At 35.2% G+C, this 21,979-nt stretch overlaps 1 protein-coding gene across 1 annotated transcript in view; it reads right to left on the reverse strand.

The window, feature by feature from the left end:
* LOC142231337 (uncharacterized) overlaps window positions 1-18,849 on the reverse strand; it is a 44,352-nt gene extending 25,503 nt beyond the window's left edge. The window contains exons 1-5 of the mRNA XM_075301952.1: window positions 18,708-18,849; window positions 18,557-18,649; window positions 15,080-15,233; window positions 14,877-15,010; window positions 10,870-11,201 (exon numbers count right to left, since the gene is read on the reverse strand). Of these exons, the coding sequence (XP_075158067.1) occupies window positions 10,870-11,201; window positions 14,877-15,010; window positions 15,080-15,233; window positions 18,557-18,649; window positions 18,708-18,798 (804 nt within the window). The 5' untranslated portion in view covers window positions 18,799-18,849. The remainder of the gene's footprint in view (window positions 1-10,869; window positions 11,202-14,876; window positions 15,011-15,079; window positions 15,234-18,556; window positions 18,650-18,707) is intronic.
* Between the last annotated feature and the right edge of the window lie 3,130 nt (window positions 18,850-21,979).

Here is a 21,979-nt window from a genome sequence, read left to right on the forward strand (position 1 = left end):
TCAAATATAGATGGTGTATTTCTTTCGGGAATATTGATCGAAAATTTGCATATAGTGAAGTATAGTGACTCTGTTTTATGATGGTTACATCGAAAAAAGTGTCTAGTATTTCCATACAATTTTTATACCCTGTGCCATACTGTGGAACAGGGTATTATAGGTTAGTGCATATGTTTGCAACACCCAGAAGGAGACGAGATAGACACATGGTGTCTTTGGCAAAAATGCTCAGGGTGGGCTCCTGAGTCGATATAGCCATGTCCGTCTGTCCGTGAACACATTTTTGTAATCAAAGTCTAGGTCGCAGTTTTAGTCCAATCGAACCCTATTGATTTTGGAAGAAATCGGATCAGATTTAGATATAGCTCCCATATATATATTTCGCCAAATATGGACTAACATGGCCCCAGAAGCCAGAGTTTTACCCTAATTTGCTTAACATTTTGCACAAGAAGAACAATTAGTACTACAGTCAAGTGTGACAAATTTTATTGAAATCGGTTCAGATTTAGATATAGCTCCCATATATATCTTTCGCCCGATATGGACTAATACGGTCCCAGAAGCCAGAGTTTTACCCCAATTTGGTTGAAATTTTGCACTAGGATTACAATTAGTAGTGTAGTCAAGTGTGCCAAATTTTATTGAAATCGGTTCAGATTTAGATATAGCTCCCATATATATCTTTCGCCCGATATGGACTAATACGGTCCCAGAAGCCAGAGTTTTACTCCAATTTGGTTGAAATTTTGCACTAGAAGTACAATTAGTAGTGTAGTCAAGTGTGCCAAATTTTATTGAAATCGGTTCAGATTAAGATATAGCTCCCATATATAGCTTTCGCCCGATTTACACTCATATGACCACAGATGCCAACTTTTTGCTCTGATTTTGTTGAAATCTTGCACAGGGAGTAGAATTAGCACTGTAGCTATGCGTGCCCAATTTGGTTGAAATCGGTTCAGATTTAGATATATCTCCCATATATAGCCTTCGCCCGATTTACACTCATATGACCACAGAGGCCAATTTTTTGCTCTGATTTTGTTGAAATCTTGCACAGGGAGTAGAATTAGCATTGTAGCTATGCGTGCCCAATTTGGTTGAAATCGGTTCAGATTTAGATATATCTCCCATATATAGCTTTCGCCCGATTTACACTCATATGACCACAGAGGCCAATTTTTAATTCCGATTTAGTTGGAATTTTGCACAAGGAGTAGAACTAGCATTGTAGCTATGCGTGCCAAATTTGGTTGAAATCGGTTCAGATTTAGATATAGCTACCATATATATGTTTTTCTGATTTCGACAAAAATTGTCAAAATACCAACATTTTCCTTGTAAAATCGCCACTGCTTAGTCGAAAAGTTGTAAAAATGACTCTATTTTTCCTAAACTTCTAATACATATATATCGAGCGATAAATCATAAATAAACTTTTGCGAAGTTTCCTTAAAAGTGCTTCAGATTTAAATGTTTCCCATATTTTTTTACTAACATTGTGTTCCACCCTATTGCATTAGCCGACTTAAATATAGATTTTGTAGAAGTCTATCAAATTCTGTACAGATCGAGTGATATTTAAATGTATGTATTTGGGACAAACCTTTATATATAGCCCCCAACACATTTGACGGATGTGATATGGTATCGAAAATTTAGTATGATTTATGGCTGATATAAGCATTTAACATACCAAGCAAAAAAGCGTCGCCAAAAAAGTAATGAAAATGTTCTTTTTGGATCCGAAAGTGGTGCAAAATTGACGCAGAAGCGATGAATTTAACATGGGCTTGTCATAGGACGGAAGTCCTCCATTTCAACAGCAGTTGCACTGAATTTGCATCACTTCTTATTGTGTGATCCGAATTCAGTGGTTTGGATGTAAATTAAAAAATTCTGTGATATTTTGTCAAATAAATAATTTTTATAATTAATTAATGGATTCTAACGCTTGTCGGAAACTTTTGGCCTCAAATATTTTCAAAAAATCACAATTTTTTCAGATTGGATTTAGCATTTTTTTCGGCAAAGTTTAAATGATTGGTACCATTTTATGAATTCTTACTCTGTTTTTAATCTATTTGAAACAAAAAAAGTTAAAACAAGTAAGTAAAGTCTAAAGTCGGGCGGAGCCGACTATATTACACCCTTCACCACTATGTAGACAAACATTTGTGTTACCATCTCAACTACTTAAAATTTGCTGGGAGCTATATAAAAGATTGCATTTCCAGATACAAATACTTGTAATGGAAACAATTTTTTTGTACTTCTACAAAAACTCGGCTAACGCCCTGGGATGAAACACAATGTTAATAAAAAATATGGGAAATATGAAGCGAGAGAAATTTTAATGCAATTGTACAAAAGAGATTTATGATTTTTCAGGCGATACATATGTATTCGAGATATAGGACAATTACAGTAATATTTACAATTTTTGCTACTCAGCAGTGGCGATTTTACAAGGATATTGGTTAGATCTCGCGAAGATATGTGGTCAAGTGTGGGTTGAGATATATTATTTGGTCTAGTCGGGTCACTTGGAGCCTTATTTAAAACTCATCCGTTCTGTGGAAATTTTGGCATTGCAGTGTGTAGAATATGGCTAAGATATGGGGAAATAATCACAGAATTTTGTGTAAAGTATGAGAATTTTGGCCATATTTGTATTCTCTAAGAAAACTATCCAGTCAATTGGAGGAAAATCCCATTGGAAATGGGTCTAAAATATGAAACAGTCTACCATATTTCCCCAACTCTGGTGTACGTATATATGGGAGCTATATACTATCTGAACCAATTTTGTCTAAATTTGACATGCATAGTTAGAATAATAATTCTGCTATCTATGCGAAATTTCACGTAAATGGGAGTATAACTTTGGCCCCCCTGGTCATATGAGTGCAAATCGGACGGGAGATTTATATGGGAGCCATATCTAAATCTGAACCGCTTTCGACCAAATTTGCCACAATTACCTATACTACTAAACGTACTCCTTGTGCGAAATTAGAACCAAATCACGGCAAAACCCTGGATTTTGAGACCACACGCAAAAAAATAATTCTTTCCTCCCAAACGAAATTTTAGACAAACAAAGTTCGTTTCTCATTTGCTTTTCGCTGTAAGGAAGTGTATTTGGAAGAAAAGTATATACTTTTTGTGATAAACGTTTATTCTTTTCCAGGATGTAAAACCAATTTCATAAAGACTAGCTCAAAAAAAAAACAAGTATATACGGCCGTAAGTTCGGCCAGGCCGAATCTTATGTACCCTCCACCATGGATTGCGTAGGAACTTCTACTAAAGGCTGTCATCCACAATCGAATTACTTGGGTTGCGATAACACTTGCCGATGGCAAGGTATCGTAAAACTTTTTAACACTGTCTTCTAAATTGTAAGTTAGCCCATACGGGGTATATATTAAACAAAAAAAGGCCGATTAAATACGTATATAATCTAGTTTGACAAAATTTTCTATAGAAATAAAATTTTGACAAAATTTTCTATAGAAATGAAACCTTGACAAAATTTTCTATAGAAATAAAATTTTGACAAAATTTTCTATAGAAATAAAAATTTGACATAATTTTCTATAGAAATAAAAACTTGACAAAATTTTCTATAGAAATAAAATGTTGACAAAATTTTCTATGGAAGTAAAATGTTGACAAAATTTTCTATAGCAATACAATTTTGACAAAAATTTCTATAGAAATAAAATGTTGACAAAATTTTGAATAGAAATGAAATTTTGACAAAATTTTGTATAGAAATAAAATGTTGACAAAATTTTCTACAGAAATAAATTTTTTACAAAATTTTCTATAGAAATAAAATTTTGACAAACATTTCTATAGAAATAAACTTTTGACAAAACTTTCTATAGAAATGAAATTTTAACAAAACTTTCTATAGTAATAAAATTTGGCAAAATTTTCTATGGAAATAAAGTTTTGGTAGATTACAAAATTTTCTATAGAAATAAAATTTTGACAAAATTTTCTATGGAAATAAAATTTTGACAAACATTTGTATAGAAATAAACTTTTGACAAAACTTTCTATAGAAATGAAATTTTGACAAAACTTTCTATAGTAATAAAATTTGACAAAATTTTCTATGGAAATAAAGTTTTGGTAGATTATTTTTGGCGATATGGACCAATTTTTGTGTAATAAGTCATCGGCTATATATAACTAAAGACCGATATTAAACAATTTTTACATGGCTGTTAGAGGCCATATATTGACAAAATGTACCAAATTTCAACCGTATCGGATGACTTTTGCTCCTCCAAGAGGTTCCGGACGTCAAATCTGGGGACGGTTTATATGGGAACTATATATAATTATGGACCGATATGGACCAATTTTTGCATGGTTGTTAGAGACCATATACTAACACCATGTACCAAATTTCAACTGGATCGGATGAATTTTGCTCTTCCAAGAGGCTCCGGAGGTCAAATCTGGGGATCGGTTTATATGGGGGCTATATATAATTATGGACCGATATGGACCAATTTTTGCATGGTTATTAAAGGCCGTAAACTAACACCATGTACCAAATTTCAACTGGATCGGATGAATTTTGCTCTTCCAAGAGGCTCCGGAGGTCAAATCTGGGGATCGGTTTATATGGGGGCTATATATAATTATGGACCGATATGGACCAATTTTTGCATGGTTATTAGAGGCCGTAAACTAACATCAGGTACCAAATTTCAACCGGATCGGATGAATTTTGCCCCTCCAAGAGGCTCCGGAGGTCAAATCTGGGGATCGGTTTATATGGGGGCTATATATAATTATGGACCGATATGGACCAATTTTTGCATGGTTGTTAAAAACCATATACCAACACCATGTACAAAATTTCAACTGGATCGGATGAATTTTGCTCTTTCAAGAGGCTCCGGAGGTCAAATCTGGGGATCGGTTTATATGGGGGCTATATATAATTATGGACCGATATGGACCAATTTTTGCATGGTTGTTAGAGACCGTATACTAAGACCACGTACCAAATTTCAACCGGATCGGATGAATTTTGCTGCTCCGGGAGGCTCCCCAAGCCAAATTTGGGGATCGGTTTATATGGGGGCTATACGTAAACGTGGTCCGATATGGCCCATTTTCAATACCATCTGATCTACATCAATAACAACTACTTGTGCCAAGTTTCAAGTCGATAGCTTGTTTCGTTCGGAAGTTAGCGTGATTTCCACAGACGGACGGACAGCCGGACAGACGGACGGACGGACAGACGGACAGACGGACAGACGGACGGACGGACGGACATGCTTAGATCGACTCAGAATTTCACCACGACCAAGAATATATATACTTTATGGGGTCTTAGAGCAATATTTCGATGTGTTACAAACGGAATGACAAAGTTAATATACCCCCATCCTATGGTGGAGGGTATAAAAACATTATTTTCTTGCTAATTGCATTATCCCTCACATCTTTCTCACATCCACGAGGATTTTTAGTTCTTAACACCTTTTCCTGTAATACCAACAATGTAGAAGAAATTATACGATTTTATAAATTTTTAAAATTTTTTTTACCTTTCGCCTGGACGGAGAATCGAACCGCGGACCATGCACATTGTAAGCCAACACACTAACCACTGAGCTATGTACCTGTTATGGTCATCAATAGATAAATATCCATATAAGTTATATTTATATAGCATAGCTTGCGGCGCCCACGAACCGAATAAACAAAGTTTATTTAACAGAAACAAACATTTAGTTTGGCACCGTGGAGCAGTGGTAGCTACGTCCGACTCTCATGCCAAGGGTCGTGGGTTCGATCCCTGCTTCGGCCAAAGTTTTTTTTTTTTTTGCTTTTGTTTTTTTACATATATTCCAGATATATTCGGAAGATTCCGAAAAAATGTTCAACATTACATTGTACTATATTAAATTTTGAACTGTAAAATGTGTCTTATTAAAGACCTAAAGTCAGAAAAGAACAGTGTTTGATAAACGAAATGGACTGTGTTGTTATTTCAAAAATAACTTTTTTTATTGAAAAAATAAAAATTTGGTAACAAACGAATTTTTTTGGTGATAAAAGTTTAAAATTTTCGAAGCAATTCAAAAAACTCTAACAAAAGAAAAACGTTTTCGGTACACGTTTTCCAAACGTTTTTTTTCTTTGCGTGCATATAAGTTCAAATCGGACGAAATATATATATGGGAGCTATATCTAAATCTGAATCGATTTTGACCATATTTGGCACATACAATAGTACCGTTAAAAGTACCGCTTGTGCAAAATTTGAAGTAAGTCAGGGCAAAACTCCGGCTTTTGAGACCATATAAGTCCAAATCGGGCGAAAGATATATATGTGAGCTATATCTAAATCTGAACCGATTTAAACAAAATTCGACACACTTAACAATACTATTCAACGTAGCCCTTGTGCAAAATTTGAAGCAAATCACGGCAAAACTCTGGCTTTTGTGGCCATATAAGTTCAAATCGGACGAAAGATATATATGGGAGCTATATCTAAATTTGAACCGATTTCAATCAAATTTACCAAGCATTGGTAGAATATCAATACTACCCTCTGTGCAAAATTTCACGAAGATCGGTAGTAAACTTTGGCCTCTGTGGTCATATGAGTATAAATCGGACGAAACATATATATGGGAGCTATATCTAAATCTGAACCGATTTGGCTGATATTTTGCAAGTTTTTCGAGACTCATCAAATATTCGGATATACGGAATTTGAAGAACATCGGTTGATAAACACGCTAACTATGAACACATCGGGGATAAATATATATGGCAGCTATATCTAAATCTGAACCGATTTTTTCCAAAACCAATAGCGATTGTCTCTGTCCCAAGAAACGGCCCTATGCCAAATGTGAGGACGATCGGACTTAAATTGCGAGCTGTACTTTGTGCACAAAATTACATATACAGACAGACGGACAGACAGACAGACAGACAGACGGACATCGCTAAATCGACTCAGAATTTAATTCTAAGCCGATCGGTATACTAAAAGATGGGTCTATGACCACTATTTCTTGGCGTTACATACAAATGCACAAACTTATTATACCCTGTACCACAGTAGTGGTGAAGGGTATAATTACCCATTAAAAGTATGAAAAAACCAAGTTATAAAAAATTGAATTAAATAACTTCCTGGGTAGTTAAAATAAAGAACATCATTGGGAGTGCATCTTCTGGAAGTGTTTTTAAAGTTGTGCCTTTGGAAGAATTTCCAAATTTGTTTGCTGGGATAATAATGTCAGTGGCCCGGACAGCGCTTTATAACCGTAGCTTTCGGCGATTTCTAATTTATTCAAAAGTCAAAATATATGCCACATCGAAGCGGGTTTCCCTTTGACCAGGATCCCGGGAAATTCGAAAAAAATTCCCGCTTGCCCGGGAATGGAAAAAGTTCGGGAAAATGAAACCCCTAATTACAATAACTATTCAAAAGAAAATTTTATGCAGCTTGCAGAATAATAATGCAATTTTTTGAGGGTGTAGTAGGGACGTAGGGCCACAATGTAGGACATTTTCACTCAACAAAATTTGTAATAATTTTTACATTTTGGTGGCTCTAGAGGAGGAAATTAGAAGCCGGCAAGGCTTGATTTTTAACAATGTGTGGTAAACTTTATTCCTGTAGAGAATTTTGTCAACATTTTATTTCTATAGAACAGTTTGTCAAAATTGTACTTCTATAGAATATTTTTTCAAAATATTATTTCTATAAAAAAATTTCTCAAAATTTTATTTCTGTGGAATTTTTTCTCAAAATTTTATTTCTATAGAATTTATTGTCAAAATTTTATTTCTATAGGGAAATTTCTCACAAAAATTTGTTTATAAAAACTTTTTCCAAAATTTTATTTTTATAGAGATTTAACAAAAAAGATTACCAATTTGGGTAGAATTCTACCAACTGTGGCAACCGTGGTGGTAATAAAAATTTATATTCTAAGTTATATACGTTGCATATTCATGTTTTAAGATAATAAAGTACTTAGAACCATTTTTGTTTTGTAAAATTTTTTAAATTTAACGAAAAATATAGTAGGGAAAATTGTTTGGGAATGTATGGGAAAGTAGGGAACTTTTTTGTCTTTGTAGGGTAAACCGAACAGTTTCCTTGGCAACATTGACTATGAGCTATAGTCAGATTGACACAAAGCACCCATAGACATGTACCCCTTAATTTTCTTAAATATGCAACTGCGGTTTATCTCCCAGACCTATATGTTACCCCACAAATGAATATGATTACTAATTCTGTAATGGTGGTTTAGGGTATGATATAGTCGGCCCCGCCCGACTTTCTACTTTACTTACTTGTTTCCTATTGCCTTTTTGCACGAGTATAAAGCTACGGTTGCTTTCCTCGCCCTTTCTTCAATATTAAGCTTAAAGTTCAGTTTCCTGTCCAAAATAACGCTAAGGTATTTTGCACACTCACTAAAGGGAATTTCAGTACCCCCTAAGGAAATGGGCCTAACCGTGGGAGTTTTGCGACCTTTGCAGTACATGACTAGTTCAGTCTTTGCTGGATTTACACCAAGACCATTATCTTTCGCCCATTTCTCAGTCATCCGGAGAGCTCTCTGTATAATATCTCTGATTGTGGATGGGAATTTTCCCCTGACTGCTAGCGCCACATCATCTGCGTATGCCACCACTTTTATCCTTTCTTTTTCTAGGGAAACCAGAAGGTTGTTTATAGCAACATTCCAAAGAAGAGGTGACAGAACTCCTCCTTGGGGAGTGCCTCTGTTCACATACCTTTGTATGTTTGCTTGCCCTAGTGTGGCTGAAATACGTCTCTTTGTTAGAAGTTCGTCTAACAGCCTAAGTATACCTGGATCAACATTCAAAGTTGTCAGTCCATTTAATATCGAGCTCGGAAGGACATTATTGAACGCCCCTTCGATGTCTAGAAACGCCACGATTGTGTATTCTTTGACAGATAGTTAGCTTTCAATAAAGCTGACTAGTTCATGCAATGCGGTCTCAGTAGACCTGCCCTTCGAGTATGCATGCTGTCGTTTCGAGAGCAAACTTGAATCCACGCTAGTTCTAAGATACATGTCTATCATCCTCTCCAGAGTCTTAAGTAGGAATGAGGATAAGCTGATTGGTCGGAAATCCTTCGCACTCGAGTGAGAGGCTTTTCCTGCTTTAGGTATGAAGACGACTTTTGTTTCCCTCCACTTTTCTGGAATATATGCTAAGTTTACACATCGTTTATATATCACCGTCAACCAGGGGATAATTCTTTCAGCCACTGCTTGTAATTCCGCCGGAGTAATTCCATCAGGTCCGGGGGATTTGAATGGTCCAAAGCTATTTAAAGCCCATTTTATTCTAGATTCCGATACAATTTCCTCGATAGGAAATGGCGGCCGAGTTTTTCCCCTTGGCTTTCCTCTAGGGCAAGCAGCTTTCAGTGACATGTTGAAGGCCTTAGTAATCCGCTCCACTGCGTGTTAGATATCTTGCACAGTGCTCATATTTGTTTCTGGCATTTCCGGTATCATCAAATAAAACGATTCCCTATACCTATTCCAATCAGCTTTCCGAACATTTGGCGGAAATATGGTCTTTGAAGTACGAACAGCCAATCTGAAACTGATGTAGCGATGATCTGAGAAGCTATGTTCCCTCAAAACTTGCCACTCAGATATCTTATCATTCAGTTCCGGAGAGGTCAACGTGACGTCCAAAACCACTTGCCTGTTTCTGGTGACGAAGGTTGGTGCATCTCCCTTATTGCAAACTACAAGGTTAGTACGCAAAATAAACTCAATTAGCGACTCTCACTACTTCCCCAAATACTATGATGTGCATTTGCATCGCATCCCATAATGAGTTTTGTCTTTGTTTTTAGTGACTCCTCAACTAAGGTCCTAACGGCACAGGGTGGCATCTCCCTATCATGTCCCATGTAGACCAAAGATACCCAATATTTGCATTTGGATATCTCTAGACTGGCTACGACAGTGTCTGCATTGCTCAATGAAGGAAGCAGAAACAAGTTTAGTTCGTTTCTAGCAATTATACATGCTCGATTTATATCGTTACCGGTATTATGCAAAAGTTTGAAACCCGGAGTGCTTAATTCACAGATCTTGTTCTTATATATGTATGGTTCTTGAATAAGAACTATATCTATGTCTCCTTTCATCAGGAGAACTTTTAAGGCAGCACAAGCGGCCTTACAATGGCGAAGATTTATCTGGAGGAACCGTAGAACCATCCAAATTTTCAACCACCGTCACATCAGCCGCTTCAATTGAGTCATCAAGGGCTTCCTCTTCACAGATCTCGGTGACTCTCGCAACAATCCGCGGTTCAGCTTTGGTGAGGTTTGAGCCTGTAGAAACTTCCCGCATATGATTTTCGCCATAGTCTACAGGTTTTATGTCTCCTTCGGCTTCGCTAGGAGATGTTTTCACTGCTGACTCTACCGGAGGCTTGTCCGTTTCGGAATTTGGTTTGAAATCACATTCACGCATACTCACGCCGTTGCGTGACTCACGACAATTTCGTGTCACGTGCAGACTTCTAATAGATTGCACATACTATGTTATTTAGAAATTATTTTACATTCCTTTTGTTTTTGCCAATAAATAGTTACGATTGTTACATGCAATTTTTTGGAGATATGAAAAATGAATTTAAATTCAATATATATAATTTATTATAATTTATTTTTTCCCTATATAACTAAAAACAAACATAAAAATAACCTCATTGAGATTCCAAATAAATTGCATACAATGCAAATTTGTCTTTCTAATTTATAAAATAATAACACTGAGATAATTAAATCACCCATCCATTGTAATTGGCAGCAGCGGGAATATCTCGAATGAAATATGTAATAGGAATATATGAAAATAGCTTGGATAGCCGATCTGTCATAATACTCTGAATGGCTGCCTTAATAGCTGGTCGTAAAATTTCATAGAACTCATGCCAATTATCGTTAAATACAGCATTGGCGCTCTCCTCCAGGACCTCATGACCATGGAAAAGATTATCCAAACGAATTCCGAATCCACCAACTTCTTTGATACTGACGTAGACTTCATCGACATCGGCAAAGGTGAAGCCATCTTCATCGCGTAATTTGAAGCCAATTTCCAATTTTATTTCAAGATGGTCTAAAAATACAAAAAAGAAATAAAAGGGAATTAAATCTATTTCGATGTATGACCGTACCGGGTCTGCAGGCAGGTCCAGTTCGAAGATGTTCTATATCGATTCAGATTTAGATATAGCCCACATATAAACCGATTCCGCCGATTTGGGGTCACGGGTTTCTAGAAACCGTAGTTTTTGTCCGATTTGCTTGAAATTCCAAATATGGTGTGCTCCGGTTCATGTATTGGTATAGCCCTCATATATATAGACCTATCTCCCTATTTGAATTCTTGGTCTTCTCGAAAACAAAGTTTTTATCCGAGTTGCCTGAAATTAGAAATCTGGAAATTTTACAGTTACTTTCGATAACCTATGCGCCTTCTGCCCCTCAAGTAGTGAAATTGGGAGATTGGTCTATGAACCGTGGGCCTATATACCTCTAGATTTACAATTTCAGGTAAATCGTTCCCAAATCGGGGAAATCGGTCCCTATGGAGGCTATACCAAAATATGGACCGATACACGCTGTATTCGGTACACCCATTTTAAGATTTTTTAATACATCTAAATATTCGTTTGCAGATAAAAATGTGGGCTCTATAACTTGTATATCGGTTCAAAACATCAACCGATATACACCATATACGGGACAGCTTTGTTTTGGTCCTTGAATACTTTCAGATTTACAATTTCGGGCAAATCAGATAAAAACTGCGGTTTCTACAAGCCCAAAACCCAGGGCGGTTTATATCAGAGCTACATATATCAAACCATAAACCGATACAGCCTATCTTCGATCTTGACCTGTTTACAAACCAAAAAGGAATCTGTGACAAAGTTGATTTATTTGGTTATACCACAACATGACCCTAGACACACCATTTTCGGCACAGCTATTTGTGGTCTTAAATACCTCTAGATTTTGACAATTTCAGGCAAATCGTGTAAAAACTTCGGTTTCTAAAAGGCCAAGAATTCAACCTAACCAGAGACCGATGCGCAAAAATCGGGTAATAACTTTCTAGAAGCCCAAGACCCAAAATTGGGGGTCGGTTTATATCGGTGTTATATCAAAATCTGGACGAAATATAGCCCATCTTCGAGCGTAACTTGCCTGCAAACAAAAAACTCCATATTCGTAGCGCCGATCCACCAAATACTTTTGAACTGCCTATTGTATCAGAAATTTTGCGCACCTTCAACAGGTGTTCGATGTTCGAACATCCCAGCAAAAATATTTGGAAGTTCTTCCAAAGGCACAACTTTAAAAGCACTCTCAGAAGATGCACTCCCAATGATGCTCTTTATTTTAACTGCCCAGGAAGTTCTTTTAATTAAATTTTTTATAACTTGGTTTTTTCATACTTTTACTCGTAATGTGTAATTTTAACTTTTTATACCCTGCGCCACACTGTGGAACAGGGTATTATAAGTTAGTGCATATGTTTGCAACACCCAGAAGGAGACGAGATAGACACATGGTGTCTTTGCCAAAAATGCTCAGGATGGGCTCCTGAGTCGATATAGCCATGTCCGTCTGTCCGTGAACACATTTTTGTAATAAATGTTTAGGTCGCAGTTTTAGTCCAATCGACTTCAAATTTGGCACAAGTATGTGTTTTGGCTCAGAATAGAATCCTATTGATTTGGAAAGAAATCAGTTCAGATTTAGATATAGCTCCCATATATATATATATTTCGCCCGATATGGACTTATATGGCCCCAGAAGCCAGAGTTTTAGCCTAATTTGCTTAAAATTTTGCAAAAGAAGAACAATTAGTACTATAGTCAAGTGTGCTAAATTTTATTGAAATCGGTTCAGATTTAGATATACCTCCCATATATATCTTTCGCCCGATCTGAAGTCAAAGTTTTACCCCAATTTGGTTGAAATTTTGCACTAGATGTACAATTAGTAGTGTAGTCAAGTGTGCCAAATTTTATTGAAATCGGTTCAGATTTAGATATATCTCCCATATATATCGTTCGCCCGATTTACACTCATATGACCACAGAGGCCAATCTTTTACTCCGATTTAATTGAATTTTTGCAGAGGGAGTAGAATTAGCATTATAGCTATGCGTGCCAAATTTGGTTGAAATCGGTTCAGAGTTAGATATAGCTCCCATATATAGCTTTCGCCCGATTAACACTCATATGACCACAGAGGCCAATTTTTAACTCCGATTTTCACAGGGAGTAGAGTTAGCATTGTTGCTATGCGTGCCAAATTTGGTTGAAATCGGTTCAGATTTAGATATAGCTCCCATATATATGTTTTTCTGATTTCGACAAAAATGGTCAAAATACCAACATTTTCCTTGTAAAATCCTAAACTTCTAATACATAAAGGGTGATTTGTTAAGAGCTTGATAACTTTTTTTTTTAAAAAAAACGCATAAAATTTGCAAAATCTCATCGGTTCTTTATTTGAAACGTTAGATTGGTCCATGACATTTACTTTTTGAAGATAATTTCATTTAAATGTTGACCGCGGCTGCGTCTTAGGTGGTCCATTCGGAAAGTCCAATTTTGGGCAACTTTTTCGAGCATTTCGGCCGGAATAGCCCGAATTTTTTCGGAAATGTCGGCTTCCAAAGCTGGAATAGTTGCTGGCTTATTTCTGTAGACTTTAGACTTGACGTAGCCCCACAAAAAATAGTCTAAAGGCGTCAAATCGCATGATCTTGGTGGCCAACTTACCGGTCCATTTCTTGAGATGAATTGTTCTCCGAAGTTTTCCCTCAAAATGGCCATAGAATCGCGAGCTGTGTGGCATGTAGCGCCATCTTGTTGAAACCACATGTCAACCAAGTTCAGTTCTTCCATTTTTGGCAACAAAAAGTTTGTTAGCATCGAACGATAGCGATCGCCATTCACCGTAACGTTGCGTCCAACAGCATCTTTGAAAAATACGGTCCAATGATTCCACCAGCGTACAAACCACACCAAACAGTGCATTTTTCGGGATGCATGGGCAGTTCTTGAACGGCTTCTGGTTGCTCTTCACTCCAAATGCGGCAATTTTGCTTATTTACGTAGCCATTCAACCAGAAATGAGCCTCATCGCTGAACAAAATTTGTCGATAAAAAAGCGGATTTTCTGCCAACTTTTCTAGGGCCCATTCACTGAAAATTCGACGTTGTGGCAGATCGTTCGTCTATTCATGATGAAATGTCAAAGCATACTGAGCATCTTTCTCTTTGACACCATGTCTGAAATCCCACGTGATCTGTCAAATACTAATGCATGAAAATCCTAACCTCAAAAGAATCACCCTTTATATATCGAGCGATAAATCATAAATAAACTTTTGTGAAGTTTCCTTAAAATTGCTTCAGATTTGAATGTTTCCCATATTTTTTTACTAACATTGTGTTCCACCCTAGTGCATTAACCGACTTAAATTTTGAGTCTATAGATTTTTTAGAAGTCTATCAAATTCTGTCCAGATCGAGTGATATTTAAATGTATGTATTTGGGACAAACCTTTATATATAGCCCCCAACACATTTGACGGATGTGATATGGTATCGAAAATTTAGATCTACAAAGTGGTGCAGGGTATAATATAGTCGGCTCCGCCCGACTTTGGACTTTCCTTACTTGTTTATAATAATTTTGAATTTACTACAAATTTAGTATTAGTTAAAAATAAAAAAATATTATATTACAATTCAGACTTTACTTACCAGCCCTTATATAGGATTTCCCATGACCATTCAATGGTAAACTTAAAATCCTGCCTTTTATGCTGTAGTCAGAGTTGATATTTAATTTAGGTACAACCATTGTAGATGTTACTATCAGCTTATCGATGTCGAAACTGTATGGAAAATGGATAGGTTGATGGATAGATCGAAATCATAGTGTAATAAATGGTGAATGACCTTACCTGGAGCGTTCCACCTCTATACTGCCAAGACCCCTAACTTCGAGATTATGGAGATTGGCATGAATTGATACTGGTGGACTGAGATCATGATCAATGTTAAGATCTTTGATATAAATCGGATCCAAGGCGCCAACTGAATGTACTTCTGATTCATCTGAAAAGAAAATCATAATAAAATAGTGAGGAAAGTATGCCTTGTGTTTTAAATTTTGGGGCAATTTGAATGTTAGTGTGTTCACAAGAAAAGTGCTATAAGTTATGATGCAATTGCATTTCCGTGACTCAATCGTGTATCTGAGAAAAATTGTTCTGACGTCCATACCTCTACTGATCTACGTATGCAGTATTTGGATTGATATATGAATTAAGAAATTATATGAAATTATATGAATTAAGACCATATAGATCAACCCTTTCGGTGGGGACAACACTGGTAGGAAAATATTCGTAATATTAATGAAGTTTGTCATTAAAATTGAGCAAATGAGTGTCTCCAACCTATTTCTATGGATTCCAACTCACGTGGAATAGTACGTCAAGTATCTTGCATACTGATGAGAGGAAAGGAGTAAGGGGTCGCTTACTCGAATCAATACCCGGAATAATTGCTGAGACTTATTAAGCACTGATCTTCGAGTGAATCCTAATGTATCAATATGACCTCTGCAATATTAAGTGATTGGTGCTGCAGACTAAGAAGAAGGATTTGCAGAGTAGGGTGTCCAAATTAAGGTTTTTTTCTAGAAGCATTTTAGCTCCATAAAAATGTGTGGCGAATATGGTGTGTATCGGTTCACAACATATAACACCGATCTCCCGATTTTACTTCTTGGGCTTCTACAAACCGCAATATTTATCCGATTTGCCTAAAATTGGAAATCCAGAGGTATTTTAGGCCCAGCAAGATCTGTGTCGAATATAGATTTTATTGGTCCATTGTTGATAACTCCTCCATATAGACCGATCTCCCGATCTCACTTCTTGAGTGGATAGAAGGCGAATTGATCGTCCAACTTGCTAAAAGTAAAATTTCAAGATTTTACTTTTCGTACTTATTGGAATAATGGGGGTAAAAATGTACAGAATTTAGATTTGAAATCAAGTCTTTATTTTATTTGGAGGTGTGGAGCTACCGTGGTGCAATGATTAGCATGCCCGCCTTGCATACACTAGGTCTTGGGTTCGATTCCTGTTTCGACCGAACACCAAAAAGTTTTTCAGCGGTGGATTATCCCACCTAAGTAATGCTGGTGACATTTCTGAGGGTTTCAAAGCTTCTCTAAGTGGTTTCACTGCAATGTGGAACGCCGTTCGGACTCGGCTATAAAAAGGAGGTCCCTTGTCATTGAGCTTATCATGGAATCGGGCAGCACTCAGTGATAAGAGAGAAGTTCACCAATGTGGTATCACAATGGACTGAATAGTCTAAGTGAGCCTGATACATCTGGTTACCACCTAACCTAACCTAACCTAACCTTATTTGGAGGTGTGCGCGTGAGTGAAAATTCTCGCGACACGAAAATTGTCGTGACTAATCGCAATAGTTTTAATTCACGCAAATGTTCTTGACACGACAATTCGTATGATTCACGAAAATTCCCGTGATTCACGACAAACCCTTTGACTAGCTATTCACGACGGAACCATTAGCAAAATAACAACATTTAAAGTTGGTTCACCAGCGTGAGTGTGATTTTTTTTTATCGTGTACGTGAATTTTATTGTGAGCGTGTATTGATCTTTGAACGTGACTTTTATCGTGAACGTGAATTTTATATTGAATGTGATTTTTTTCGTGAACGTGAGCTTTATCGTGTATGCGAATTTAATTTAATGAACGTGAATTTTTTCATAAATGTAATTTAGAAGAAATTTTAATCACACACATCACGAACAGAATTTGATTTTCACTCACGTGCTTGAGCACGACAAACTTTGGTTTAGTCCCATTCACAAGATATAGATCAAATTTCATTCGCGACTTACGTGTTTTACGAGTGAATTTCGTATTACGAAAATTTTCTTGCGCGCTTACATGAGATTGATATTTCTCTAGAATTCAAACAAAAATATTTCTTATTAATCCAGAATCTGATGTAGAGAATATGGGGATTATGTATAAACTTTAAATTTAAGTTCGGGAAGCGCAGGAAGATTAAATTCTATATATTTTCAAATAACCTTCTCCAACGAAGAGTTTTCAAGGGGAACTAGTATATTTGATTCATAGCGGTGCGTATCAGAGAACGCAAACCGGTATGCATTTGGATATACACAAAATACTTAAAGGGTGATACGGTCAAGATGGTGAAGGGAAAACGCGTGTAAATCGGTGAAATCGTTTATTTAAAAAATCAAATTAAATTTCTTTTACAAGTTCAATTAGTATAAAATTCAGGAAAAATATTCAGTTAGGCTTTCGCTTTTCCAAATCCGTACATCCGAATATTTTATTGGTCTCGAAAAACTTGCAAAATATCAGCCAAATCGGTTCAGATTTAGATATAGCTCCCATACATAGCTTTCGCCCGATTTACACTCATTTGCCCACAGAGGCCAATTTTTTGATCCGATTTAGTTGAAATTTTGCATAGGCAGTAGAATTAGCATTGTAACTATGCGTGCCAAATTTGGTTGAAATCGGTTCAGATTTGGATATATCTCCCATATATAGCTTTCGCCCGATTTACACTCATATGACCACAGAGGCCAATTTTTAACTCCGATTTAGTTGAAATTTTGCACAGGGAGTAGAATTAGCATTTTAACTATGCGTGGCAAATTTGGTTGAAATCGGTTCAGATTTAGATATATCTCCCATATATAGCTTTCGCCCGATTTACACTCATATGACCACAGAGGCCAATTTTTAACTCCGATTTAGTTGAAATTTTGCACAGAGAGTAGAATTAGCATTGTTGCTATGCGTCCCAAATTTGGTTGAAATCGGTTAAGATTTAGATATAGCTCCCATATATAAGTTTTTCTGATTTCGACAAAAAGGGTCAAAATACCAACATTTTCCTTGTAAATTCGCCACTGCTTAGTCGAAAAGTTGTAAAAATGACTCTAATTGTCCTAAACTTCTAATACATATATATCGAGCGATAAATCATAAATAAACTTTTGCGAAGTTTCCTTAAAATTGTTTCAGATTTAAATGTTTCCCATATTTTTTTACTAACATTGTGTTGCACCCTAGTGCATTAGCCGACTTAAATTTTGAGTCTATAGATTTGTAGAAGTCTATCAAATTCTGTCCAGATCGAGTGATATTTAAATGTATGTATTTGGGACAAACCTTTATATATAGCCCCCAACACATTTGACGGATGTGATATGGTATCGAAAATTTAGATCTACAAAGTGGTGCAGGGTATAATATAGTCGGCCCCGCCCGACTTTAGACTTTCGTTACTTGTTTTAATTGCAAACTGTATCATATATATGTGAATATAATATAAGACAATACAATACCATCATTCCATTCTGTGAAAAGCGCTTGAAAATTTCTGCGAAAGCATTCATTAAAGTCTGGATCTGTTGACTGACACTGATTTAAAAAATCGGCTGGAATAGACAAAAAATCAGAAATCCAATAAAACCGAAAACAATCTGCCATACATACGTTTCACACTTAATATTCGGCCATTGACCATTGCCATTATAGGGACAAAACAGAATATCATTAAAGACCTTTGTACTTTGTCGAATAACATTTTATTGACTCGATTAAATTTTTAGGAGATTTTTTTTTGTGATTCAGAATATGATTCCTTTGTTTATATTTTTTGTTTGGCAAACTTTTAAACAACAATTATACTAAACAATCTAGTGGTGTATGCAATTTCTGAAATACTGATCTGATTTTTTTGTTTTGATAAACATTTTCCCAAACGTTTATTTCAAATTGAATTGAAATTGGAATTAATGCAAACAACATCAGAAAGTGTTTTCGAAGCAACGAAAACCAGTTTCTCCAGAATCTTCGTTGAGACTACAGGAGTTTGATGTTGTTTAGTTCAGTTTTGCATTTGCATGAGGTTTACTCTACATTAAGTCGTCTTCTTTGTTTAATGTGCTTGAAAATGCATACACGCAAAGAAAAAAAACGTTTGGAAAACGTGTACCGAAAACGTTTTTCTTTTGTTAGAGTTTTTTGAATTGCTTCGAAAATTTTAAACTTTTATCACCAAAAAAATTCGTTTGTTACAAAGTTTTTATTTTTTCAATAAAAAAAGTTATTTTTGAAACAACAACAGAGTCCATTTCGTTTATATCAAACACTGTTCTTTTCTGACTTTTGGTCTTTAATAAAACACATTTTACAGTTCAAAATTTAATATAGTACAATGTAATGTTGAACATTTTTTTCGGAATCTTCCGAACATATGTAGAATGTATGTAAAAAAAAAAAAAAAAAAAAAAAAAAAAAAAAAAAAAACTTTGGTCGAAGCAGGGATCGAACCCACGACCCTCGGCATGAGAGTCAGACGTAGCAACCACTGCTCCACGGTGCCAAACTAAATGTTTGTTTCTGTTAAATAAACTTTGTTTATTCGGTTCGTGGGCGCCGCAAGCTATGCTATATAAATATAACTTATATGGATATTTATCTATTGATGACCATAACAGGTACATAGTTCAGTGGTTAGTGTGTTGGCTTACAAAGTGCATGGTCCGCGGTTCGATTCTCCGTCCAGGCGAAAGGTAAAAAAATTTCTTCTACATTGTTTGTATTACAGAAAAAGGTGTTAAGAACTAAAAATCTTCGTGGAAGTGAGAAAGATGTGAGGGAAAATGCAATTAGCCAGAAAAAAAATTTTTTTTTTTGAGTTAGTCTTTATGAAATTGTTCTTACATCCTGGAAAAGAATAAACGTTTATCACAAAAAGTATATACTTTTCTTCCAAATACACTTCCTTACAGCGAAAAGCAAATGAGAAACGAACTTTGTTTGTCTAAAATTTCGTTTGGGAGGAAAGAATTATTTTTTTGCGTGTAGATTTTTGTTAATTTCGATGTAACTCTATGGATTATTCTTCAAAATATAGAGTTCAACGATACACGATTACGGTCGATGTTTATTTTTAATTAATTCCATATTAAATGTGAACCATAATTGTTATATGCTCGAAGAGTGTCATATGTCGAAACCATTAAGAAAACGCTTTAACTAAATTAAATCGATAATATGATACCTTACACCCAGAAAAAAGTGACCCCTTCTTTAAGTTAAAATGAACTCATTGTGAAGAAAGTTGAACTTCGTATAGCGCCAAAGACATTTTTATTTGTTTGAACGATGTGATTTTCGTAGAAATTAGATATAATGCATATATTAGTTAACATTTTCCTATATTTATGTACCACAATACTACAGAATGAAAAAATTTAACTGATTTGAATTCATATATGGAATGATTTTATTGAAATTTTTTCATTCATTTGGACAAATCTTACATATTTGTGGTAAAACTTTTACTTCATAATTAGAACTGCTTACCTTCGTTTTTAAATACAATTTTATTTATTTATATAAGCAATTTTATCTTCAATAAAAGACATGTTTTATTAATATATTGAATATATTTATTAAGAATCAACAGCATCGACTTCCTTGAAATATTAGTTTATTATTCAACTATTTCCAATTTCCATGTGATATTATCAACTGTAAAACGCACTTTTTCTTCTTCTTGTACTTTTCACTTTTAATAAGTTGCTGCCTAACGATTTCAATACCTACAAATATAAAAAATCATAAACCATTTTTGTTACAAAAGGTTAGCGTCACTGAATATTACCTGATAATTGAAGATTCCAAAATGAAGACAAATGAAAGGGTTGTTATTCTGCTGGTGTTTTCTTTCTTTATACACCATGACGAACATTGATAGATTTATTTTCAAAAACGAACATTTTTCTCACTAATTTAAAATAACAAATATTTTATATATTTTATTTGTTATTTATTATATTATTTTACAACGCACAACAACGCGATTCCAACTAAAAAAACAACCCACGCGCAAACATATCGATACGCCCACGCGCAAACACATCGATTACGATGACAGGTATCGATTACAGGTAACAATAGAAATATAGGAAAATTTCCTATATTCTAACAAGTGTGTTTCCTTAAGTTTTGAAAGGATTGCATACTTTTTAGTACGAATGAACTAAAATATTTTTCTATGCCAAGTGTTGTTCGTATGTATGAAAAACTTTCTATTATAAAGGAAGTCGCAATTATCATTTTATAAGAAATTTTACTAATTTTGAGAAAACTTGGTTTTAGTTCGGATTTTGTTTATTTTTACGAATGCTTTGTTATCGGTGAATAAAATTTTCTTGTTCAGTAGTAAATTCTTATACCCAGCGAAGAAAACAGTATGAGTAAAATTCCATGCCTTATTCTAGTTAATGAACTATTCCTAACTGCTTACAGTTTAGGAGTTTTTTACTGAAACGAGTAAATTTTATTATTTCTCACAAAAATTTACATTAATGGTAATAAAATGGATAAACCATATTGGTGAAAATTTTTTCCTTTAGCTTCGAAGGCACTTTTTTCTGGGTGTACGCGATCGGTTAAAAGAGATATTATTAAGAATTCACCCAGAAAAAAGTGACCCCTTCTTTAAGTTAAAATGAACTCATTGTGAAGAAAGTTGAACTTCATATAGCGCCAAAGACATTTTTATTTGTTTGAACGATGTGATTTTCGTAGAAATTAGGAATAATGCATTCCATATATTAGTTAACATTTTCCTATATTTATATACCACTATACTACAGAATGAAAAAATTTAACTAATTTGAATTCATATATGGAATGATTTTATTGAAATTTTTTCATTCATTTCGACAAATCTTACACATTTGTGGTAAAAC

This window comes from Haematobia irritans, chromosome 1 (assembly GCF_050003625.1).
Source record: "Haematobia irritans isolate KBUSLIRL chromosome 1, ASM5000362v1, whole genome shotgun sequence".
NCBI classification, from domain to species: Eukaryota; Metazoa; Arthropoda; class Insecta; order Diptera; family Muscidae; genus Haematobia; species Haematobia irritans.